The sequence below is a fragment of the Solanum dulcamara genome, chromosome 5 (assembly GCF_947179165.1).
Source record: "Solanum dulcamara chromosome 5, daSolDulc1.2, whole genome shotgun sequence".
NCBI classification, from domain to species: Eukaryota; Viridiplantae; Streptophyta; class Magnoliopsida; order Solanales; family Solanaceae; genus Solanum; species Solanum dulcamara.
The window spans coordinates 5,447,647-5,474,418 of record NC_077241.1 but is presented as its reverse complement, the minus strand read 5'-3'; the positions used below and the strand labels follow the sequence as shown (position 1 = coordinate 5,474,418).

At 31.4% G+C, this 26,772-nt stretch overlaps 3 protein-coding genes across 3 annotated transcripts; 1 reads left to right on the top strand and 2 right to left on the bottom strand.

Annotated features, from left to right (window-relative positions):
* Positions 1-572: 572 nt before the first annotated feature.
* Positions 573-3,485, bottom strand: LOC129890263 (B3 domain-containing protein REM17-like). Its single transcript, XM_055965842.1, has 6 exons — positions 3,445-3,485; positions 3,118-3,217; positions 2,791-3,019; positions 2,023-2,153; positions 1,671-1,902; positions 573-1,018 (listed from the first exon to the last, which is right to left on the bottom strand). The coding sequence occupies exons 1-6, from the start codon at positions 3,483-3,485 to the stop codon at positions 963-965; spliced, it is 789 nt and encodes a 262-aa protein (XP_055821817.1). The 3' UTR covers positions 573-962.
* A 70-nt stretch (positions 3,486-3,555) lies between these two features.
* LOC129890262 (B3 domain-containing protein REM9-like) lies at positions 3,556-4,665 on the bottom strand. The gene is made up of 2 exons (XM_055965840.1): positions 4,567-4,665; positions 3,556-3,966 (listed from the first exon to the last, which is right to left on the bottom strand). The coding sequence occupies exons 1-2, from the start codon at positions 4,645-4,647 to the stop codon at positions 3,556-3,558; spliced, it is 492 nt and encodes a 163-aa protein (XP_055821815.1). The 5' UTR covers positions 4,648-4,665.
* A 15,167-nt stretch (positions 4,666-19,832) lies between these two features.
* On the top strand, positions 19,833-21,159 carry LOC129888875 (B3 domain-containing protein REM5-like). The gene is made up of 3 exons (XM_055963931.1): positions 19,833-19,898; positions 20,065-20,307; positions 20,512-21,159. Exons 1-3 carry the CDS (start codon positions 19,833-19,835, stop codon positions 20,815-20,817), a joined length of 615 nt encoding a protein of 204 aa, XP_055819906.1. The 3' UTR covers positions 20,818-21,159.
* The last annotated feature ends 5,613 nt before the right edge of the window (positions 21,160-26,772 follow it).

Below are 26,772 nucleotides of genomic sequence, written 5' to 3'. Positions count from 1 at the left end.
AAAAAATCTAACAAATAACCAAACTAATAAATTATATACATATTTTTTATAATTATATATACATAAATATTATTTTTTATCAATATTTTTTATGAAAAAAAAAGTAATACATTAATTTTTAAAAAAGCAAGGTATGATGTGTCTTCTGCAACAATATCAATAGTTTATGCATTATTCAATAAGTTTATGCTATTTAGTATATTGGATTAATTAACAATATAAGCAGAAAGTTAAACATAATTGAAATTTTGGTATAAGAATTATAAGATTCAAAATGACCACGAAGACAACTTATTTCTTTTCAATGAATTGTTATCTTTTTTTATTTTTTGGATGAATCTTCAATTGATTAAATTTGATGTGTTTTGTCTCTTTATATAAGAAAGTGTCATGTTTTAATTTGTTTTAGAAGTATATTACTCATAAATATAGAATAACAATGTAAACTTAAAATAAGTTAGTATTTTCTCATATTAATATAATGAAATAATACGTTCTATAATATTGGTCAAAGATACGATAGATAACTCAAAAAAAAAAAGCGAAAAATGACAAGTATATAACTTGGGCGGGAAAAGTGGATGAAATCATAACAACATGAAAAAAGAACGTTTTCAAAATTTTCAAATAGATGAAGCAGCAAAGTGATGTTAGCATTCCAGGAGATATTAACAAGCTAGTTAGTCAATATACATGAACATATCAAACCCTTATCGTTTCGATGCATAAAACATCTCACATTCACATTCACGTATGATCCGGGAAAGGGGTGCAGACACCCTTTGTCTATCCAATGCCCCAAAAATTAGCACTTTCATCTTAGTACTATTTCACATACAACTTCTTTTCCCGCTACACAGGAACACTGTACTTATGGTTCCAAAGCTCCCACGAACGACTTACTTCATTACAAGGAGTATTTATCGATCCGATGCATAAAATATCTCAAGTTCAATTGCTCTTCATTGTTCAGCCAATCCCTTGAATGATTCTTGCATTTTCTCCAGAATTTTCTTGCCTACAAAATACATTAGCTTATGTAAGTCAATGTAAAATCTGCTGGGAAGCCAAATGGATTGAAATGTCCACTATATTGTATGACATATTTCAAGTGTTCACATAATTTTCAAACTCCTATGCATGTAATTAATGAAATATTCCTTTTTCAAAGAGTTAATGGTCCAGGGAACAAATGATAGTTAGTATTTGGTGATAGTTCAAATAGGGAAAGTAGGGAAAGGGACTAACTAATAGTTGACCTAGTCAGCCTTGAGATGTCTTTTAATACATGGATGTTGACTAAAAAAGACTTCGAAGAGAAAAGAGAGGACAATATTATTCAACACTTTAAATACGTTACCTAAACGGGAAGAAATGGAGCCAGCGATGACGATATAAAAAAAATAGTAGCCAATATATACAGATTGATATAAACTAGGAATATAAACAAGTATTCACACAAATGGTCAGACAGATTTACTATTTACATTTTCTAGCGGAAACGCAGATTATACATTGTCATACATATATTATACATGGAATATACATTCGCCGGCTATTTTTAGTTTAATCAATTGTGTGGACTACTATTTAGGTTAATTCTTCAATAAAGAATTACAGAGTTATAATGCAGTGTGAAAGATCGAGGTTGTTTAAGTGAGAAAACTTACCATGAAATTGCCATATTGGTTTCTCTCCATTAGTAACAACCTCAAACATCACACGATCCCCCTCCTTTAAGCAATTTGTATCACGGAATTCATGCCATCCGCCTTTAATACATACAGAAGTTCCAAAATAACATAACCTTAAATCCCATGACCTTTGTCTTTCATCTCTAACAATCAAATCACGTTTCTTGTTGATGAGACCATTTGTATGTGCAAATTTTTTAGGAATGCGCTGAAATTGTTTATAACCATTTGTACATATTATTGAAACAGTTATTATGCTCTTCATACCAAAACAAAGAGAGAAGAAGAAAATGGTAAGCATGATCACTTTAGCCTAAACAAGACTTACCAAGAAATCATGTGAAAGGCAGTAAGGTCTAATAGTGCATACAAAATGAGAATAACCAAATGGCTTCGGACTAGCTGCTTCAGCATAGAGAAATGACTTGTTCGATGACTTGATGTTGGGGCTCGGTTTGTCTGTTACATGGTCAATAAACTAAGTATGATAAACAACAATAATTACGCTTCAGTCTCAACAAGTTGGTATCAACAAAATACGAATAGCATTGACACATCCACCCCCATATCTTTTGGCTATTTTTTCAAAGTTAGTAGGACCGTTCTCTCCAAAGTAGACCTTACTTGAAATTTCTTCTAGCTTCCAAACAATGAGGGGAAAAATAAAGGAATCACTAAGAAAACGAGAATGATGTTATGAAAATAAAAATGATATTAATTGGTATCTCAATCTGATTAATTAGTTTCTAAAACATGTGTTATACTATCAATGCATACATTACTCTTAACATATTCAAAATCACCACCCTCCCTTAACTAATACAAGAAACAGAGAAATTCAAGAGCAAGCAAATTATAGAAAAGATAATACACTTCAAAAGAGTTTGGTCGGAGTTGTAAGTACTCTTATTAGTTTAAATGACTACTGATTCGTTTATGCTTTTAAGCAACAAGTTTGTAGAGTAACAAAAATGAGTGTTTAGAAAGGTGATGAAGAAATAATAATCCAAATTAACTCAAACACAAACATTTCACAAGAAAAGGCCTCACGGAACTTTTTCTACATAGCTGTTTTACTCCTTTCAAGAAAACTTACCATGAAATTTCCATATTGTTTTTTCTCCTTTACCAACAACTTCAAACATTCTACAATCTCCCACCTTTAGGCCATTTGCAACACGGAATTCTTTCCAGCCACCTAATATATAGACTTCAGAACCGTAGGCAGTTAGCCTTAAATTCCACGATCTTTGTCTTTCATCTCGTATAACCAAATCACATGTCTTCGTGAAACCATTTGCCAGTGCAAATTTTTTAGGAAGGCGCTGAAATGATTTACAACCATTGGCAATATATCATCAAACATATCATATGGAATCATATTATTTCTTTAAATAACTCCAATATAAGTTTTGAGACTTACGAAGTAACCATATGTTAGGCAATATGGTTGAACCGTGAATACAAAATGAGAAGAAACTTCTTCCGCATCAGGAAATGCCCTGCTTGATGGTTTGGTTTGTCTGTTACATTGTTAATTCGTAAACAAATCCATATCAAGATATTAAATAAGTCAAAAGAGAATATAGTTAAAGTATTAATAACAATATCCACCTCCTCTGTCGGCTAATTTTTAATGGAAACTTACCGATATGTACAGTTCGGTCAAACTTATTTATCAATATGGCCAATATATACAGAACTTATACACTGAGTATGTATATTATTCTTAAATATAAAAAATCTATACATTTGTAGACTATTTTGTAAAACTAGATCACCCAACGACATTATACTATAATTATCCCAATCTTAATTTATTCCAATATAAACTGAAACTTAATTTTAAGATTTAAGGGAACTAACTTGCAAATCCATCAAGTATAAACAAATAGACTCTAAAGATCTTACCATTGAATTCAAATTTCTTGGAAGTCTCTCCTTCTTCTTGTACCTCGTCCTCGTTCTTCTCCTCATCGTCCTCGTCCTCATCCTCGTCTTCGTCCTCTTCTTGTATTTGCATATACTCTGCATATTCTCTGTCACAATGAGTTGAATCAAAGATGGAAACCTCAAATTCCATTTTTCCTTCATGTCTAAACACCAACATATCTCCCAATTGCACATCATGCTCTTCCGCAAACTTTCCCCAACCCTCTTCGAATCGATGTTCATTTAGTTTCACCAGACACTTCTTACCAGCCCTTCTTAGTATTGCATGTTCATGCTGATCATGTCCCTTCAAATACTTCAAGAAACCTATAGGAATTTTCTGCAGTACAACATAAACTTTTCCCAAATCACTATGTTGGTATTAAGGACATGAAAATGTAGTAAACTATCGACCCAAAGTATGTTTCTTTTGTGAGAAAAAATTCTTCCTTATACAACAACTTCAACTACACCTCAGTCCCAAACAAGTTAGGATCAGTTATATGAATTCCCACTTCTTCCACAGATAATACTCCCTCCGTTTCAATTTGTTTGTCTTAGTAGGCTTTTTTCATGTTTCATTGTGAAATTCGAAAAAAAATAAAATTGTTTTCACGGTGAAAATATAATATTTAAAAATTAGAGTTGTGTTTGACAACAAATACAAATAGGATTGTTTTTTTATGGTTAAACGTGTTTGGAAAAAAAGTGGGGAAAAAAATCCATGTCTAAACGCCTCCTTACTTTCTTTTTTTAGTCCGTTTCTAAATCATCAAAATCCATAACTTTTCATACAGCAAGTTTAAGACCACAAGATTAAGGGCCACGAGTGTTTACTTTTTAAAACTTCCTATCAAATCAAAATCAGACAAACAAATTGAAATTGAACTAATAATAGATAATGAATTATAAAATTGACAAAATTAAAAGGATTACTCACAAGACCATTCTTGAAACCTGATTGAATGGGTTTGAAAAAATGAGGTTTCTTTGGAGGGACTTTCATGGCAGCCAAGAACATGCAGTTACATTTACACTTAAAGTGGACAAATGTGTATAGATTTTAACTTTTTGTGTGTGTGATTGATATGATTGGAAGATGAAGTTCGCGGGATGCAATAAAACTTGAAGGAACTAAATATTAAGTGGAATTTAATGACAGCAAAGGCAGCTTTTCCAATTCAATGAATTGTGTAACATACCTCTATATTAATACTATATTAATATACCCATCACCCTTTGTCTCCTTTTCAAAAAAAAAAATTAAAAAATAAATAAATATATATATATATATATTCATCCTCGATAACCTATTCAAGATATATATATATATTGTTATTTATTCGTTCCCCAATATATTATTAGTCCGCCTATTTCGTATCATTTTATTCATCCGTTCATTCCGTTTTATTTTATTTATCCGCTCATTTCTTATTATTTTATTCACCGTCCATTCCGCATTATTTTATTCATCTGCCCATTCTGTATTATTTTATTCATCTGTCCATTCCGTATTATTTTATTTATCCCCTCTTATTTTTTTTTGGTCAAAGCATAGAAATTAAACTCAACAAAAGGTACATAAAGAACACTTACAGTGGAATTTTGCTATAGGTATTTTCCCATTCTTGATGAGTTCAAATTTGTAAGCATCTCCTACTTGGAGTCCATTTGCTTATCTGAATTTTTTCCATCCATTTATAATTCCATCCATTTATAATTCCATCCATTCAATCCTTCAACACCCCACCTCCGATCCATCTCATCCCCGTCATGTAGATCCCTTCTCCACCCTTCATAGTGTTTATTTAGACTATATAAAATATTTTTGGAACAATACTTTTTATTATATTAATCAAACAGCAAAAAATAAATAAAAAAACTCACTTATTTTATCGAAAATTTTTCCAAGTTAACATTTTCCTAAGTTGAATGAGTCTTGAAACTTACCAAACGACCTTTTGAAAGACAATTTTGTGTAATGTTGCACTCAAAATGAGATTGAACAAAAGGCTTGTCAGTAGCAGCTTCTGCATGGAAAGAAGTCTTATTTGACAACTTGATGTTGGGGCTTGGTTTTCCTGTTACATTTATTGTCAAGAAATTAAAAATTGATGAAAAATAAATAAATTTAAGTATTAGTTTTTGTTATAAAATAAGAACCATTTGGTCTCACCATTAGTGAATATATAAGGGCATGTTTGAACCAATAATTTTTTAGTGGTAGGAGCATATTTTACCCTAACTTATGGCAAGTAACATGTTTAGGCCATTTTTGCAAGTTATCAACTTCGAAATAAATTCAAACAAGTGTTGTGAGGCGTAGCTTCAAACAAAATATCTGAAATTTCATATGGCTGATTAGAAATATAGGCAAACATCGTAAACGTTATTCAGTAATATATATCTATCTATATTATATTATTATAAACACATGAATGTAAATATTGATTGATAAAAATATCTATTAAAAGTTGATGGACTTATTTGCCCTTTTAAGTTAAAATCTCCTTCATCTGAAAAATTACTAATGGGTATAAATGTAATTTTGTATTAAGACGACACAAAATATATTTCTATTAGGACTAAGTTCATTGCAGGATAATATTATCCTACTAATACTAGGAGTTTAACATTAAATCTATTTCAAATAAACTATGTATGAGTAGGGAATTTTTACACGTTTTATAATATTGGTTGACCAAAATATCCATTAAATATTGAACGACTTTTATATTCTTAATGAGTAAATATTTAATAGTTATAAATTTAATTAATTTCAAAGTCCTACATATTATCATAATAATTAAATAACAATTATCTAAAGAAAATATTAAATGACAATTTTGTCCATTGTAGAAAAATAGTAAATGATAATTTTATCTATTATAGAATCTTTTAATAAATGACAAAATGCTCAATAAACAATTCAATGAAATACAATCTTCTATCATTAAAGCTTTTTCTAAATTCAAGATGATTCAATACCCATCTCCTGCATCCCGGATCGGATCTCAATTTGAGTGTCAGATCCCGAGTAAAAAATTAAGGTAAGATACTTTGAGATATATAGGCTGGACATGTCATATTTTTATGGACTGATTTTGTATCTATGATAAAAGTCAAACATATAATATCTCTGATTTTAGTTGTTTGGGGCTTGGGCAGCTGTAAAAAATGTTTACCCTTTCATACACAGGAAATGCATTTACCCTTCCTTTTTTTCTCTTTTAATATGTTCGTCTTATTTTTCTAGTTAGAAAATTAATCATATTGTAATCTCCTCAGTACAATAATTGTCCCTCGCTAAGTTGAACCATACTAATAAAAAAAAAACATTTCAAATAATACAAGTCATGATACATTAATTTTCAAAAAGAACTTGAGATAAAACGTTACTCCATTATGTAAAGTAAATTGACTTGCATTAATTTGGAATAGTAAAAAGAACATTAATTAAAGAGCAATTTTCACAAAATATAACGTCAGTTTCTCATAAATGAGACTATAGTCTAAACTATAAAAGTGGCTAAAATTTTATACAATGGTAAAAAAGCAAAGCATCAACAAACATAAGCTCTATTGAAATAGATTTGGTCAAAAATATGGAGAAATCATCCTTGAAATTGGTTTATACTATGATACTTTTCATTGTTGCAATAGGTTCGTGACTCTCTCTCTCTCTCTTCACATATATCATGAAAAAAATGACTAAAGATATTTATTTGCAGATATTCTATGTATTAAAGTTGAAGCAGAATTAGCATGCTATAAAGATGAAGATTGTGCGTACGTGGTTGACGGTCGTCATTGTAGACCTTATTGTGACTTTGGAGAAGTTTGTGATTGTATTCCATATGATGACAATGAAAATTATACTACTACAAATACAAACGCAGATCCAAATTTATCCCCCGTTTAATCTTATTTTTTCTCAATAGAGACTAATCATATTGTACTATGTTATAATTAATAATTTTGTTAACGAGATTCATGAATTTTGTTATTGTTTTATAGTATTCTTTAATATAAATTATCATATTCAACAGTTTGTCAGTGAATTTAACAAAAAAGAGGAGGAAAAAATGAGGATAACGATACGATACGATACACAAAGGAAAGGAAGGAAATAAAGAAAGACAGAAGAAAAGGAAAATAAAATTACTTACATGAATTTTGAGTTCACACCAAATTAATCAATTTCATTTTAACAGTTATAAATTAAAATGACAATATATATTAATTGTGACTGTTATGTTGAAAAATGGACAGGAGTTTAAAATTAATTTTATCTTTTTAGGAAAAAATCAAATTTTAGTAAACGAGGAGTCACCACTTAATTTTTTTAAAGAAATTAAGAAAACTTAATTTAAAAGACCTTAACAGATTTAAGTCTTAAAAATTAGAGAAAAAAGGGTACGAGGTTCATATTACTATTTTAAGAAGGTTTTAGCACTTAAAATAGCCGCTAACATGCAGTTGTCCGATGATTTAAAAATTATCTGACTAACTTTGAAAAAATGTATTTTAACAATTATCGAAGTATTAAACAATTTGAAAGAAATATAAATTTCAAAACATTTAGGAAAGTTTATAAGAGAAATAGATTTGGTATAAAAATAATTTAATGAAGGAGGGATAATTTAAATAAATCATTTAAATGAGACGAAAACGATCATAAATATTATACCCTAGATAATGTTAGCTATTACATAAATGAGAACATATTTAAATCATATAAGCAAGTTTAATATGTAATAGTAATAATAGTAGTATTAGTAGTAGTAGTAGTAATAATAATAATAACAATAACAATAATAACGATAATAATAATAAAAATAATAGTGACAACAATAACAACAACAACAATAATAATAGTAACAATAGCAATAACGATAATAATAAAAAAAGTAAAATAAAATATAAATACTAATAATAACAATAATAATAATAATAATAACGAAAATAATAATAACAATAATAATAATAAGCAGTAAATAAAATATACTAATAATAATGATAATAATAACAATGAAAATAATAATAATAATAATAATAATAATAATAATAATAATAATAATAATAATAACAGTAAATAAACATACTACTACTTCTATTAATAATATTAATAACGAAAATAATACGAATAATAATAATAATAAAGACAATGATAATAATATTATTAATAATAACAGTAAAAGAAAATGCTACTAATAATAATGATAACGAAAATAATAATACTACTACTAATAATAATAATAATAAGAGTAAATGAAAATACTACCACTAATAATAATAGTAATAATGATAGTAAATAAGAATACTACTACTAATAATAATAATAATAACGAAAATAATATTAATAATAATAATGATAATAATATTAATTATAATAATAATAACTGTAAAAGTACTACTACTACAAATAATTATAATAATAGGAAAATAATAATAATGATAATAATAATAACAGTAAATAAAGACACTACTACCAATAATAATAATAACGAAAATAATAATAATAATAATAATGATAAAAATAATAATAACAACAAAGAAAATAATAACAATAATAATAATAATAATTAATTAATAATAATGACGAAGATAATAATAATAAGAAGAAGAATAATAAAAATGATAATAATAATATATAAAATAATAATAGCACTAATAATAATAATAATAATGATAGCGAAAATAATAATAATAATAATAATATAACAGTAAATAAAAATACTATTAATACTAATACAATAATAATAATAATTTAAAAAAAATGATAACAATAATATTAATAATGATGATAATAATGATAAATAAAATATACTAATAATAATGATAATAACAACGAAAATAATAATAACAATAATAATAATAATAATAATAATAATAATAATAATAACAGTAAAATAAACATACTACTACTTCTATTAGTAATATTAATAAAATAAAATAGTGATAATAATAATAATAAAAATAATAGTAATAACAGTAAATAAAATATACTACTACCACTACTATTATTACTACTACTACTACTACTACTACTAATAATAATAATAATAATAATAATAAACGGTAAAAAAATTAATGATAATAATAATAACAGCAATAATAACGATAATAACGATAATAATAATAATAGACAATAAAATGCTAAAAATATAAGTAAGCGGAATTGAGTTCGAGTGAGATCATCTTGATTTGTTTGCTATTCAGTAGATCTAAGATATCGGTTCCATGTGAGGGATGATGATTTCATCGAGTCTTTAAAAAAACTCGAATTTCTTAAAGTCTCAAATCAAGACTCCATTTTTGCTCCCAAAGTGTTCATGCAAATAAAAAAAAATAACGAAATTAGCAAGATAATATTTTAGGACAACATTTTTATCATAATGACAACAGAAAATAAAAGAAAAATGGAGTAAATATTACCTGTTGCTGGGCGGTGAACGGAGATGGCTTGGTAACAAATCTATCTTTGCTCTTTAAGTAAAATCGAATATAGCAGAGAGAAAAACTAAAAATAAATAAATTCTTAAAAAAAATATGCAACTTTGTCTTTAAAAAAAAAAATTATCTGCCTCCTCCGTTTCTGTCTATGCCCCCTTTCTCAGAGTGAGTACTCGGATATATATAGGAAAATAATAGGAAATGATGGATGATTAAAATAATACGGAGTGGGTAAATTAATAAAATAATACGGAACGGACAAAAATATAAAATAATACGAAATGGCAAAAAATATAAAATAATGCGGAATGAGCGGATAAATAAAATAATACGGAATGAACGGACAAATAAAATAATATGGAATGGATAGAAAAAAAATGCGAATATATATAGTGCAAAGACAAAAGATTTTTTTTTTCTTATTATTATTATTAAAAAAAATAAAAAATAAAATTTGAATGAATATATATTTTAAGAGGGGACAAGAGGGTATGGGCGGGTGCACGCGTTGATTATTTTATGAGTATAGAGAAATGGGGAGGGGGTACGTTGTGAGTATATTATATATATATATATATATATATATATATATATATTATTGTTTTTTGTCAGAAGAATAAAAATATTTATTTATTAATATATATATTATCTTTTTAAAAAAATATATATATATATTCGAATGAAGAGTATATATATAGGCGAATTTATATTTTTTTATTTTATTTATTTTATTATTAATATTAGATAGTTAATTAATATATATATATATATATATATATATAGGGAAATGGGGAGGGGACAAAACATGATAGATAGTTAATTAGTATATATATATATATAGGGAAATGGGAAGGGGACAATGCATGGGTAGATATATTTTTTATTTATTTATTATTTTTATTTTATTTTATTTTATTTACTATTATTATTATTATTTTTTTTAAAACGGATTAATAATTTTTATTTGTATTTCTTATACATTTATTTATTTATGATTATTAATACATATTTTCGAAAAGATGATAATATATATTATTTGCATAATGTAGTATTAATGTTGGAATTTAAAATGTTGTTAATATAATATTAATTATGTGTTATTTAGGGGAAGAAATAAAAACGTAAAATTAATCAATTAATTTATGAAATAATTATTAGAAATAAATAAAATCTTTTTATGGGTCAATTTTAAATATTACTAAAAAAGTAATAATTATACAAACTATATACATTATCTTAAGACAATAAAGATGACAAAATTATTTCAAAATAACTTGAAAAATATTTCGAGTTTTATAAAAATCTAATTATTTCAATTTATTTGAAGAGGCTAGAATAAGACGTATAAACGTCAATTAATTAACAAGTTTCTTAATTTTGACAAAGTAGAATAATTAACTCAAGTTTAAACTAATTAACTTAAAATGTGAATCTATTAATTAGGCCAAACTAATTAACAAAACATTTATTAAAAAATCTTTTGAGAATTTTTTTGAATAAATGATAAATATGTATATATTAATGGTCAAGAATTATTTAATATATATATGCCAAAATTATTTTAAAATAATAATAATATATACATATTTCGTTATTATATATATATATATATATATATATATATATATATATATATATATATTAATTTTTAATTTTTTAATTTTTTTAATTTTTTTTTAAAAAATTATTACGTTGTGGATGGTCAAAATTGGGTGTCAATAGTGGCCATGGTTAAATAATAAATACGACGCGATAAGAATGGTGATCTAAAGCCAAAATTTAATTAACTTTTTGTTGTCAATTACTTCTAATTCTTTTGTTCATCTTACTCTATTCTAGATCTTCTCATTTAAGGAAAACTTTTTCATATTGTTTGATTTAATACCTAGGTCGGGAGTAACGATCGATTCTTGATTCGGAAGTTCAATCTCGATTTGGGTGTCAGGTGTTAAGGTCGGATGTCGGGGTCAAGTCTCGAGTCGGGATGAAACTCCGAATTAGTCATCGAGGTTCTTTTTTGTATGATAATATTGATAGGGAGTAACGTGCAAAACACATTCTTAGAGTAAAATATGCATGAAATTTAGATAATTATATATATGTGCATGAAATTTAGATAAAATAATTGTAGTAAAAAAATAATTATATTTCAAACACATATGGATGATGTTGACACTAGTGTGTGTATATATATGCATGAAATTTAGATAAAATAATTGTAGTAAAAAAATAATTATATTTCAAACACATATGGATGATGTTGACACAAAAATAATTAAATTTTAGATTTTAGTCTAAAATTAAACTTTGTCAAAACTAACTTTAAATACCACATGTTAGAATTGTGCGAAAGTTGGTAAACGTGCAAAAAAAAATTATAAATTAATAACATAACATAAACAGTAGGAGTGTACATGAACCGGGTTGATTCAGATTTTTTACAAACCAAACCAAACCATTTGTGTCGGGTTATTAAATCTATAAACCAAACCAAACCAATAAAAATTGGGTTTTTCGATATCAATTTTTTTCGGTTTTTTCGGGTTTCTCGGATTTTTTAGAGTATCTAATAAAAAACACAGAGCAGTGCTTCTTAAAAAGAGTTCTAGTACAAAGTATCAACATATAAAATTGAGGCAGAAAACTGTTTGAAGTTTTAACTTTATAATATAACTTTATAAGATGAGCTTCTCAAGTCCAAATCTAAATGTAAGAAAGAAAACAAAAATTATGATTTTTTTAAAAAAATATTTATAAATTATATTTTAATAAATATTTTTATGTATAACATAATTTAAAAGTAGTATATCTATAATCGGGTCGGTTTGGGTTCGGTTTGACTTTTTTTAGTTAAAATCAAACCAACTCTATAATGGTCGAGTTTTTTTTTCCAAACACCAAATCAAATCAAACCAAACCACTAGTTGGTTTTTTTTTTCCGGTTTGGTTCGATTTGATGCGGTTTATCGGTTTGTCATGTACCGCCCTAATAAACAGCATGATGGTACCAAAATCGGGTATATGTGCACTTCCCCTGGAAAGGAAAGTTAAGTACAAAAAAAAGTTTTACAAAGCAATTCATTTTATTAATCAATCATTTCTATCAGGGTCTGATCTAGCTAGGTTTAAAGCAAGAGGATTTATTATACATAATTTCTTTTATTGAAAAATTATATGTGCAAATTATATTTTGTTGAAATCTCATTAACACAAGAAAAAGATTCTAATATAGCGACAATAAAACAGATATATAAGATGAGAAACTTACCTTGAAACCTCCTCATTGGAGTTTCTCCATCAGTAACAACTCGAAATTTCCATATTGGTGTTTCTCCATTAGTAACAATCTCAAACATTATACGCTCTTCCTCCTTTAAAAAAGTTTTCCGCAGCAAATTTACGCCATCCATCTCCAATATATGCTCGACCTTGACTATTTCCAAAAGTTAGCTTTAAATTCCACGATCTTTATCTTTCATCTTTTACTATCAACCCACACTTCTTATTGGTGAGACCATTCGCAATTGCAAATTGTTGAGGCAGAAACTAACATGGTGTATGTATATATAATAAGTGCAAATAAACAGTCCATATTCTTCAAATGTACACCAATTAACAGACAAGACTTGAAGATGGTTAGCTGCAAGGTGATTGATAGAAAACAAGTACATAGTTTTTTTATGAGGAAAATGGAATTTTATCAAGGAAAAATACAGAATGAAGACATAAACACAGGCAGAGGCAGATCTAGGAGGCTGTTAGGGTGATCACCTGAATCTCTTCGGTAAAAAATTACATTATATATAATAATATTTTTATTTTTTATGTTTATATATAGATTTTGAATTTTCTCACCCCATGAAGAATGACTTAGTGATTTAGGGGATTCAAATTTCAACTTGAGTTTCCACATTCAAATATTAGGCACTTCATTTTTATTTTTGAATTTTCTAAGTAAAAATTATTGATCTGTCACTGAATAAAGTGTGAAAAATCTTTTTTCTTTCATGCAAGAAGGAAAGCACTAACGGGATAATATTACTTACACAAAATTTAATAATGCGTATGGTATTGCTAATTTAGCCTAAGATTCTGTCACGCCCCGGGAGGGTACCCTAGACGTAACCGGCACTCGAAGGCCATCTCTGACCTCCGAGCGAACCACCTGGTCCAGTCACACCTTCATTCAATCACATTCTCTTAGCGGAAACTTAATTAGTAAAATGTTATTCACAATACGGGCCAAACATATATCAACTCAACAAACACATAAAATAAGACTCCTCAAAAATAACCGTTCAACCTCCCCACACTCCAGTCTATGAAGCCTCTATCCAAGTCTAAAAGGTGCCCATGACAAGTCCATGGCTACCAACAATCAAAATAAAGGAAATGACAACAAAACTATACAAGAAGGCTCAATATCCTCCGGGAACTAGGAGGACTCACCAACTAACTAGAAGCGTATGTGGGTCTTCAACGGAGCGCCGGTTGATGACCTCTAGTACCTGTCTCTGCATCATGAAATGATGCAGGCCAAATGGCGTCAGTACATGGAATGTACGAGTATGTAAAATGGCCGAATACAACGAACATCAGGGAAAATCAAATCAACTCGGAATCTCAACTCAAGGGAAAATAACAACTCAATCAAGTGCCCTAAGTCTAAACAAGAATATGATTTAGACGGGACCAATCACATACAATTCAACTCAATCCGACTCAGAGTACTATCAAGACCTATTTGGGAGTTTCTCTTAACCGACAACCATCACTTATGAGCCAGTGAAAGTACAACAAAACGACGTTGTTGCCGCGCCCATTCACACTTTGCCACGGTATGAACGAATCAACCAATCATGGATCCAATCCAACCAAGTCCTATAATGCCAGGACAAATCTCTCGGGGAAGCATCCGACTTTAACGGTTCAATCCCCCCTACGTTTGGCAACATAGGTATTGGGCTCGAGTATGGACTATACTCTTGCCCAATTCGGTGCTCGATACTCCTCCCAAGACTCAATGCTCATAAGACTCCATCCAATCAACTCAATCAACTCATATCAACAAGTCTCATTACAACCTTGTCAACTCATAAACTCTATCACAATCAAATCTCTTCCAATCGTACTATCCAATCAATCTCAATCATCTCTTCAAAAGGAATTTAAATGCACATTTATAGCAACATATAGATATAATCAATCATTACCTCCATCCATTTGAGAAATCTTTGTGACTCATTACAACTTCAAGACTTTAAATCAATATTTTAAAATCGACAACATTTTTAGGAAAGTAACATCCTTTATCACAATCTAAATAAATTCAAAGGTCAATAAAGCATATTTAACAACTCATTCTTATCAACTCATACTCACATAAAGGCCCATTTTAAGGACTTTTTAGCTCAACAACATCAACACATTTAGAGTCAAATAAATGTGGGACGAAGCTCATGCAAATATAACCATACCAAGAAAACTCCATTTTTCATGAACATCTAACCTCAAAGCAAGAGTAGGGCACATGGGTGGACTCAACCCATGTTTTGGATAGCCTTACATACCTTAGTGAAGATTTGGAGAAAACCTTGATGTCGGGTCTTCAATGGGGGACTCAAATCTTGAAGCTCTTGGGACAAATCTTTGTTGAGAATGGAGAAGAAGAAGGAGATGAATAAGAGAGAGAGAGAGAGGAACTTCTAGGGCTTTTAGAGAGAGAGAGAGAGCTGGAAATTTTGATCCCAAAATGACCAAGAGCAGTACATATATAACTTGGGTAAGTTCCCAAATTACCCCTCCTCAAAAGTTCTGAAAATAGGCCAAAAACGCACCTGGCGCGATAGTGGCGCGTCGCGCCATTGCAGCGCCAAGCTGAATACGCCTAAAACCTGCACACCTCGTAGTGGCGCGCTGCGCTAGAGACCAAACTACTGAGGCATGTTTCTGGCGCGATAGTGGCGTGTCGCGCCCTTACAGCGCCAAGGCCATTGTTCTGAGTTCTGGGAATTTGGCCTGAAAAATCCTGTACAACTTTTAGTGGCGCGCCGCGCCAGAGCCCAAACTACTGAGGCATATTTCTGGCGCGATAGTGGCGCGTCGCGCCACTGCGGCGCCAAGCCCAGTTTTCCAGCAATTGCAACCCAGGCTTGAAAATCTCTACTGTGCTAGTTCATCTTAGGATCGTCATACCTTTCGACTCCGAACTCCAAAAGTTACATTCTTGGTGGCGTTGGAAAGAAGACTCAACGACCTTTAATTTGATGGGTCATGGGCCACCCAGATTGTCGTCTTTCAAAAGATAGGGTCGTTAGAAGTCGACCCCTTATGCGAACTCCTACCCAAACTTAGCGACGACGAATCTTTTGGATTTAATTTGATCCTAGGGGTCCTTCATGACCCCACCTCACCTCTAACGCTGCTCAAATTCTCAAAAACTCATCTCAACTCATGCATACGCTCCTCAATACTCGAGTTCGACCCTACCCGTATACAAGAAGGGTTTGAATTTTAGGGAAAAATTTTTGAGGGGTGTTACAGATTCTTGAAGAGTTTTGTGTGAAATGTGATTTGAGACTTACCATGAAATTTCTTGAAAGGCAATATTGTGTAACATGCATTCAAAATAAGGTTGATCAAAAGACTTGTCACGAGTATCCTCTTTCTTTTCCTCGTCCTCGTCCTCATCCTCCGCATAATGTTTGCTGCAATGACTCGAATCAAAGATGGAAACTTCAAACTCCATATCTCCTTCATGTTTGAAAATCAACAAATCTCTCAATTGCAAATCATGTTCTTCTATAAACTCTTTCCAATTACCCTCTTCTAATTTTAGACCGTTCACTTTCACCAACCACTTTTTACGTGCCCTTCTTAGTATTGCATGTTCATATTGATCGTGCTCTTCATATACTTCAAGAAATCTATAGGAATTTTCTACAACATAACACATAAATATAATTTAAAATTAATTATCGATCCCATATAGTAATATAACATATTTATTATATATAAAGAAAGATGAGTGATTTAAAAGAAGTACTTACAAGTCCATTTTTGAACCTTGGTAGAATTGGTTTGAAAAAGTGAGGTTTCTTTGGAGGGCCTTTCATGGATGCCAAGAATTCATGTAATTAATGTGTTCTCTTTTGTTTTTCCTTAGACAAATATGAAAGAATTAACTGACGGGAAACCATAGAGTTGCAAGGAAAGTTACTAATGGAATTACCTCTTCCGTTTTAATTTATTTATCTTCTTTTAATTTTTAATCTATTTCAAAAAGTATACTTTCTTTTAATATTCTTAACAATTTTTTAATTTTAACTTTTTAATTAATATATTTAAAATCATAAATTTTAAAATTATTTTTAATACATTTTATTAATAATTTAATATCACAAAATTAAAATAAAATATATTTTTTTAAAACTCCTTTATCAAATAAAACGGAGAGACTTTATAATAGGCAAGTTACTTTTCATTCTCTGTTACAATGCTAATAAATAATGGTGCACATCAATATTATCGTGTTTTGTGACTCTCCCTCTTCCCCAGCTCACTTTATGTTAGATGTATATTTATAATTATTTCTTATATTAAATTTCGTATAAATAATATCATATTAATAATATTCTTTTGCGATATAAAATTAAATACATCTAACTATACATTATTTGGTTAATAATTTAGAAACTTGCATAACTAATGTAGTATATATAATATAAATAATAAATTAGGCAAAATACATAAATATGTCTTTTAATTTTGCCTTAATTGATATATATGCTCTCTAATTTTGAATGTACACAAGTAGATACTTAAATCTGTATAAAATTAAACAAGTAAATACATGCATTCTACGTGGTGTTTTATGTGGCAATTCGCATCTTACTTGTATCATGTCATGTAGAATACATTTATCTACTTATTTAATTATATACAAATTTAAATATCTATTTGTGGACATCTAAAATCGAAAGGCATGCTTAGATGTCAGACTAAATAACATATTTATGTAATATGCTTATATGTTATGAGAGAATATATATTATTTTAATAAAATAAAAGTTGAAATAATTAATATATATTACATAAAGTAACTGAAGGGGAGTCTTGGAGTAATTGGTAAAGTTGCTGCTATGTGACCAGGAGATCACGTTTTCAAGCCTTGAAAACAGCCTCTGGCAGAAACGGACCCTGCGCATAGAGTGCGCTGGACTGCCTTTTTTTTACATAAAGTAACTAAGAGGCCGTTTGAATTGACTTATAAGCTGCTTATAAACTGTTTTTACCTATATTTTTTTAACTTATAGGTAGTTTTCAATTATTTATTGAGGCTTATTTTAAACACAAAATGACTTTAATTTGGCCAGTCAAACACTAAAAAAAAACTAAAAACAACTTATAAGGAACTTATAAATCAATTCAAACAACCTTTAAATCAATCCAAACAGATTATAAATTCTTTCTTTATTAACATTTTTATATAAATAATATATGTATAACTCTAATCTTAAAATATTAATGACCCTAGCCCTAAGGCTCACTGCCTCCTTATAGGCTCTATATAGATCATGCTAATCATTTGATTTTCTGTATAGCAGGACTGTTCGTTACGTATTCCAAAGGTAAATTTCCAGAAGTAGAAAGTACACATTTTCAAATCTACTCATTTCTAATATTTTTGGCAAGTAAATAGATTGCGAAGTTTCAACGTATGTTTGATTATATTAAAAAGTATATATATTTTATTTATTTATTTTAAAAATAATTTATATCCATAAAATTAAAAACACTTATACATTTGACATATAATTATTGTTTTATAATAAACTAGATAATTCAAATAGAAAAATATAGTTTGAATTTTTTGTACAAGATTTCTCAATTTGGATTAGATTTCAACTTTAATGGGTTGAGTTAATACATGTGCGTATAAAATATTAATTCAAATTTAAATTGACTGGGCACGGATTATAAGTTCAAGATCTAGTTTTATGATCTCTAGATAAAATATTTTATGTTATAATTGATTTTACGTATTTTCTAAAAGAAATATATTTTTCTTTCAATTTTGGCTAATTCCTTTTCTTTTTTTTTGGAAAACATGTTTTACACTTTTATAAATTTAGAAATCTTTCTTCTCACTTGTATGATATTCACAATATAGCTCTTAAGTCTTAAAATCTTTTTTCATATTATTGAATTGATCATAATATAAACGGAAAAATTATTTATATAAGTCAATTGACCAAATTATGTTACATTATTAGACATCTTTTAATATGTTTTCTTTGTTATTTTATTTATTAGCAGCAAAGAAATATGTGATTTAGAATGATAAAGTCCCTCATAGGCATTACATTCTTGTGATGCATTTTAAAGTGATATGAATATAACTAGTATATTTGATTACAGATGATATCAATCAATCATGTATCAACCTTGTCGATGGTTCGATACAACCCAATAATTTTGACCAAATTCATAAACTCACAATTTAAATCCACCACTAACAATAACATGAGATCAATTGTCAAAGAGAAATGCATATATAATTGTTTTAGTAGTATTGGATAACAAGAGTCCCCTGAATATGAAAAGTCACCCTCATTTTAATTCCATCATTAGTGTAACTTTTTTAAGTTTTCACACAACTTACAACTTTCTAACTTTCTACATTTACATCTTTCCCCAAAAAAGAAAACACTTTCTACAATAATTACATAGTAATATTTTTGGTTTTCCATGGAAATCCCTCCAAAGAAACCTCACTTTTTCAAGCCTATTTTGCCTGGTTTCAAGAATGGTCTAGTAAGTAACACTTGAATTACTTAATCCTTCTTTATGTATGATGCAATAATATGTATGATATAGAAAATCCTGAGGTGAAGATTAAAAACATGTATAATCTTAATGAACATTCTCTTATTGATTAATTGACTATTTTAATTAATTTATATAAATTGTTGTTCTGTAGAAAATTCCTATAGGTTTCTTGAAGTATTTGAAGGGACATGACCATATTGAACATGCAACATTGAGAAGGGCTGGTAAGAAGTGGTTGGTGAAGGCGAATGGCCGGCGATTAGAAGAGGGTAGTTGGAAAGAATTTGTAGAGGAGCTTAATTTGGAATTGGGAGATATTTTACTGTTCAAACATGAAGGAAAAATGGAATTTGAGGTTTCCATCTTTGATTCAAGTCATTGTGATAGAGAATATGTAGAGTATATGCATATAGAAGAAGAAGAGGAGGATAAGAAGGAGGAGAAGGAGAAGGACGAGGTGGAAGAAGAGGAGGATAAGGAGGAGGAGGACGAATTAGAGGACAAAAACAAGGAGGGCGAGGATGAAGAAGAGGAGGATGAGGACGAGGAAGGTGATGAGGATAAGGACAAAGATGAGAATGAAGACGAAGATGACGAGGATGAGAATGAGGATGAGGATGAGGATGAGGACGAGGAAGGTGATGAGGATAAGGACAAAGATGAGAATGAAGACGAAGATGACGAGGATGAGAATGAGGAGGAGCAAGAGGACGTGGACAAGGAAGGTGAAGAAGCAGCTACTCATGACAAGCCTTTAGGTCAATTTCAGTTTGAATGCATTATTAGACAATATTGCCTTTCGAGAGGTTTCTTGGTAAGTCTCAAAACTCATTTCACACAATTTCTTCAAGAATTTTCATGCAGTATGAACCTTTTTTTCATTTGTTTTTTATATCTTTGTTAATTGAATATATATGAAGATTATGAACTGTTTAATGATGTGTGTAAATGGCTATACACCATGTCAGTGGATTCCTAAACATTTTGCATTTGCAAACGGTCTCATCAACGGCACCAAGAAGTGTGGTTTGATTATAATTGATGAAAGGCAAACAAGGTCGTGGAACTTAATGCTAACTTCTAGCAAAACTCGAGTCTGGATTAATGGAGACGGATGGCGTAAATTCAGTGCTGATAATTGCTTAAAGGAGGGAGATCATATAATGTTTGAGATCGTTACTAAAGTAGAGACACAATTATGGAAATTTCGAGTTTTTAGGGATGCAGACACTCCAAGAAGGAAGTTTCAAGGCAAGTTTCTTATTCGTTTAAGTTAAAGTGAATAGGTTAATAAACAAATCTAAACTATTGCCATTTTGCGAGTTTTATACCTAAATTATTGGGTGTTCCTATTATTCCGTAGATGATAACTCACTTTAGATTAAAAACTCCCATTTGAATATGTGCCCAAATGTTTGGAATAACTTGTTGAGAGATGCGTGGAGATGAAAAATGTCTTTAAAATGAGTACACAGGGCAGAATGAGAGTTGATGGTAGTTCAGGGGGCTATGTAAACACTCAATAGTTTAGATATGAAACTCGTGAAATAGTGATAGTTTAGGAGCATTCTAACCTATTCACGCAAATGGGAGTTTTTAATCTAAAGTGAGTTATCATCTACGGAATAATAGGAACACCCAATAATTTAGGTATAAAACTCGCAAAATGGCAATAGTTTAGATTTGTTTATTAATTCCATGTGTACTGCCACTTGAAACGATGATAGCATGTCATATTCCATTAGGGGGTATTTTCACGGTAGTTGAGGAAATTCTGCCAACACCAAATTATTTAGGTATGAAACTCGAAAAACTTTGATAGTTTATATTTAGAAATCATATTATCGCGATTTCTATGGCACAATACCTATAGTTCATTTCCATTGTGAGTATTATTTTTTCCCACCATATTACTCTGTGATAGTATATGTTGTTGCTTTTCCTCTTCGATCCTTTTGCTAGTAGAATATGGGAATTGCTGTTGTGGAACCAAAAACAATTTTTATCATGTTATCCAAATATATTACTCTATGTGATAGTTTGAAGGTCTTGTTTTGATTGTCTTCTGATGTTACATTTTTCTGTGACTTGTAGTCAATTTATTATTGGCATAATACATAGATATCCCCTTTAACTTGGTTTCAGCCAACATCTATGCCCTTCAAATTTTGGATGTGCACAAATGGATACTTAAACTTGTATAAAGTTGAATAAGTATACATACATCCTACATGGCATAATACACATTGGATGTTGCATATGGCACGTAGGACTCGTGTGTCTACTTGTTACTCTATACAAGTTTAAGTGCCTACTTATGCACATAAAATCGGAATGCATAGATGGCATATGATGCCAAGTCAAATGGCATGTTTATGTATTATGCCTTTATTATTTATCTGCGAAAAAGGTACAAAAAACTCGTTTTGCTTTGTGTTTCCTAGTATTTTGATATTTGATCATGTATGAAATTTCCAAACAATTGCTTTATGAATTTTTCAATAATATAAGGTCTACCTTATTCTCCAAAATTTAGATTCAGAAATGAGGCTATGTTTTGTTTTGAAAATTGTAGGTAAATATTCTGGGAATTAAGGATGTCAAACCACCTCAAGATGATATGAAGCAGTTGGTGATGGGCAAGAAAACCAGGCATTTAAGCAAGTGGATGTAATATTTTTTGATCTACTACATTTTGCTAAATACTACTAATTTTAGCTGTATTTTTAAATGGAATATTGCCCCAACCTATCCAATCCCTTATTGCTCATTCTCATTCCTGGTGGCTGCAATATTTTATGGTCTTCTTGACATCATTTTGCTATGCATTCTACTACATTTTGCTAAATGCTACTAATTTTAGCTGTATTTTTAAATGGAATATTGCCTCAACCTGTCCAATCCCTTATTGCTCATTCTCATTCCTGGTGGCTGCAATATTTTATGGTCTTCTTGACATCATTTTGCTATGCATTCTACTACATTTTGCTAAATACTACTAATTTTAGCTGTATTTTTAAATGGAATATTGCCTCAACCTGTCCAATCCCTTATTGCTCATTCTCATTCCTGGTGGCTGCAATATTTTATGGTCTTCTTGACATCATTTTGCTATGCATTAATTTAGGTACAAACAATTTTCACCTAACTAATTCTTAAACCATTTCAATGTTTTTCGGCGGCAACCAGATTCATTCAATTGGAGTTGGTACTTCTGGTTTTCATATCTTTCCATATCTATTCTTTGCTCATACAGTTGTAGTTACATTTTACTGACTTTAGACCTTCGAATAATTTATTAGTTTATACGCGTTTTTGTGGCTTTGGATAGTGATGGTAGACTAGGGTCATGTTCTCGCTCAGGGACGGGGACGGAAACAGGAACGAGGGTAAGGAGGGGTAAGTGGGTTAAAGGAGCGTCTAGACTGAAAGTAGGTTCTTGGAACATTGAGACGTTAACAGGAAAATCCATACAGCTAGTTAAGATTCTAAAGAAGAGGAAGATTAACATAGCTTGTGTCCAAGAGATCAAATGGGTAGATTCTAAAGCTAAGGAGGTAGACGGGTATAAACTTTGGTTCTTTGGTAGATTAAGGTATAGAAATGGAGTAGGCATTTTAGTAGACAATGATTTAAGGGATCAGGTGGTGGAGGTTAGGAGAGTTACTGATAGGATGACGATTAAGGTGGTCGTTGAAGGGATCACGTTGAACATTATTAGTGCTTATGCGCCGCAAGCGGGCTTAGGCGAGAAGGATAAGAGGTGCTTTTGGGAGGATTTGGACGAGTTAGTGGGAGGCATATCGCCTACTGAGAAGCTTTTCGTGGGAGGGGATTTCAATGGGCACATCGGATCTATTTCGAGAGGGTATGATGATGTGCATGGATGCTTTGGCTTTGGGGAAAGAAATGAAGAGTTTCACTTTTGAATTTCGCAAGAGCTTTTGGGTTGGTGATAGCCAATTCGAATTTCTCAAAGGAGGACCACTTGGTAACCTTCCGTAGTTCGGTGGCTAAGACTCAGATAGATTTTTTACTCCTTAGGAAGGATGATAAAGGTTTGTACAAAGACTGTAAGGTCATTTCGATCGACAATCTTACGACCTGACATAAGCTCTTGGTGATAGATTTAGGGATCAAGATGACGAGGAAGAAAAGGGTCATGGATGACCGACCTAGGATCAGATGGGAGAGTTTGACCATGGCTAGTGCTCTGGAGATGGGAGAGAAATTGAAGGATCTGGGGGATTTTTTACTCCTTAGGAAGGATGATAAAGGTTTGTACAAAGACTGTAAGGTCATTTCGATCGACAATCTTACGACCTGACATAAGCTCTTGGTGATAGATTTAGGGATCAAGATGACGAGGAAGAAAAGGGTCATGGATGACCGACCTAGGATCAAATGGGAGAGTTTGACCATGGCTAGTGCTCTGGAGATGGGAGAGAAATTGAAGGATCTGGGGGCCTGGGATAGTAGTGGGGATGCGAACAGTATGTGGGAAAGGACGGCTAGTTGTATTAGGGTTGTAGCAAGGAAAGTGTTAGGAGTCTCGACAGGTAGCCGTGGTCGGCATCGAGGGGACTGGTGGTGGAATGGAGAAGTGCAAAAGAAGGTGGAAGCAAAGAAGATGGTGTATGCAAAGTTGATAGAAAGCAAGAATAAGGTGGAGAAGTGGACAAAAAGGAAACTTTATAAGATAGTGAGGAAGGAGGCGAAGTCGATGGTTTCGACGGCAAAAATGACAGCTTTTGAACACCTTTATGCTGAACTAGAAGAGAAAGGTGGGGATAGGAAATTGTTCAGGCTAGCCAGGGCGCAGGAGAGAAGGGCACGCGATATAGATCAAGTGAAGTCCATTAAGGACGAGCATTGAAAAAAATAGGTAGAGGAGACCCTCATTAAACAGAAATGACAGTCATACTTCCACAAACTCTTGAATGAAGAAGGGGACAGAGAGATTGTGTTGGGAGATTTGGAACATACAGGGAGGCGTCACGATTTTGGGTGTTGCAGGAGTATTACGGTCGAAAAGGTTAAGGGTGTTGTGCGTAATATGCGCTAGGGAAGAACGATCGGACCTAACGAGATTTTTGGAGAATTTTGGAAGAGCGTGAGCTCAGTAGGTTTGAAGTGGCTGACTAGGTTATTTAATGTCATCTTTAAGACGGCAACGATGCCCAAAGAATGGAGGTCGAGCGTAATGATCTCTCTATACAAAAATAAGGGAGATATCCAGAGCTGCAACAACTATAGAGGTATCAAGCTTCTAAGCCATACTATGAAAGTGTGGAAAAGAGTGGTGGAGATAAGGGTGAGGAGAGGGGTGTCTATTTCAGAGAACCAGCTCGGATTTATGTCGGAACGCTCAACTACAGAAGTCATCCATCTTATGAGGAGACTGGTGGAGCAGTATAGGGAGAAGAAGAGGGACTTGCATATGGTATTCATCGATCTAGAAAAGGCTTACGATAAAGTTCCACAAGAGATGCTATGAAAATGTTTGGAGGCTAAATGTGTATCTGTGGTGTACATTAGGATGATCAAGGACATGTATGAGGGTGCCAAAACTAGTGTAAGGATAGTAGGAGGGGACTCAGAGCACTTCCCAATTGTGATGGGGTTGCATCAAGGATCAGCTCTTAGTCCGTTTTTATTTGCCTTGGTGATGGATGGATTGACACGACAAATTCAAGGTGAGGTGCCATGGTGTATGCTTTTCGCGAACGACATAGTCCTAATCAATGAGACTCGTAGCAAAGTTAATGTTAAGCTGGAGAATTGGAGACATACCTTGGGTTCTAAAGGGTTTAAGCTGAGTAGGACCAAGACAGAGTACTTAGAGTGCAAGTTTAGTGACACACCTCAAGAGGTTGGCGCGGAAGTTAGGCTTGGTGACCAAGCCATCCAAAAAGAAAAGTAGTTTCAATTACCTTGGGTTTATCATGCAAGGCAACGGGGAGATTGACGATGATGTCATACATCGTATTAGGGCAGGGTGGATGAAATGGAGGCTCGCTTCTGGTGTGCTATGTGACAAGAAGATGTCACCATAACTTAAGGGCAAGTTCTACAAAGTGGTGGTTAGACCGATTATGTTATATAGGACGGAGTGTTGGCTAGTTAAGGTCTCTCGCGTTCAAAAGATGAAAGTTGTCGAGATGAGAATGTTGAGATGGATGTGTGGGCATATCAGGAGCGACAGAAATAGAAATGAGGCTATTCGGAACAAAGTAGGAGTGGCCTCGGTGGAAGACAAGATGCGAGAAATGCGACTGAGATGATTTGGACATGTGAAGATGAGAGACACAAATGCCCCAATGCGGAGGTGTGAGAGGTTGGTCATGAATGGTTTCAGAAAAGGTAGGGGTAGGCCAAAGAAATATTGGAGAGAGGTGATTAGACAGGACATGGCGCAGTTACAGCTTACCGAGGACATGACCTTAGATAGGAGAGTATGGAGGCCTCATATTAGGGTAAAAGGCTAGTACATAATCTCGTTATTCTTTCGTATTAGTAGGCTCATTAGCGCACTATAATTTCTTGTGCTCTGATTTCTATTATTTTCAGTACTTTGATTACTCTATTTTATCTGTCACTTTCGTTATTTGTTTTTCCATATCGCTTTGAACTTCTTAGTCTTATCTCACCTCTTTTTATGCTTCTATTGAGCCGAGGGTCTTTTAAAAACAACCGTCCTACCTTGATAGGAGTAAGGTCTGCGTACACTTTATCCTCCCCAAACCCCACGTTGTAAAATTTCACTAGGGGGTTGTTGTAATTCTTAAACCAATTACTCCTTCTGTGTAAATTTATGTCTTACTTTTTCTTTTTAATCCATTTCGATAAGAATGTCTCT

What these genes read in the sequence shown, in the direction of transcription:
- LOC129890263 (XM_055965842.1), bottom strand. Translation starts at nt 3,485, where the DNA reads ATGTCGTTGGGTGATCTAGTTTTACAAAATAGTCTACAAAT. An exon ending in TTACAAAATAGTCTACAAAT is followed by an intron (nt 3,218 to 3,444) that starts GTATAGATTTTT and finishes ACAATGTAACAG; the next exon opens with ACAAACCAAACCATCAAGCA. An exon ending in AACAATATGGAAATTTCATG is followed by an intron (nt 2,154 to 2,790) that starts GTAAGTTTTCTT and finishes ACCATGTAACAG; the next exon opens with ACAAACCGAGCCCCAACATC.
- LOC129890262 (XM_055965840.1), bottom strand. Translation starts at nt 4,647, where the DNA reads ATGTTCTTGGCTGCCATGAAAGTCCCTCCAAAGAAACCTCATTTTTTC. An exon ending in CAGGTTTCAAGAATGGTCTT is followed by an intron (nt 3,967 to 4,566) that starts GTGAGTAATCCT and finishes GTTGTACTGCAG; the next exon opens with AAAATTCCTATAGGTTTCTT.
- LOC129888875 (XM_055963931.1), top strand. Translation starts at nt 19,833, where the DNA reads ATGGAAATCCCTCCAAAGAAACCTCACTTTTTCAAGCCTATTTTGCCT. An exon ending in CTGGTTTCAAGAATGGTCTA is followed by an intron (nt 19,899 to 20,064) that starts GTAAGTAACACT and finishes GTTGTTCTGTAG; the next exon opens with AAAATTCCTATAGGTTTCTT. An exon ending in GTCATTGTGATAGAGAATAT is followed by an intron (nt 20,308 to 20,511) that starts GTAGAGTATATG and finishes GAAGATGACGAG; the next exon opens with GATGAGAATGAGGATGAGGA.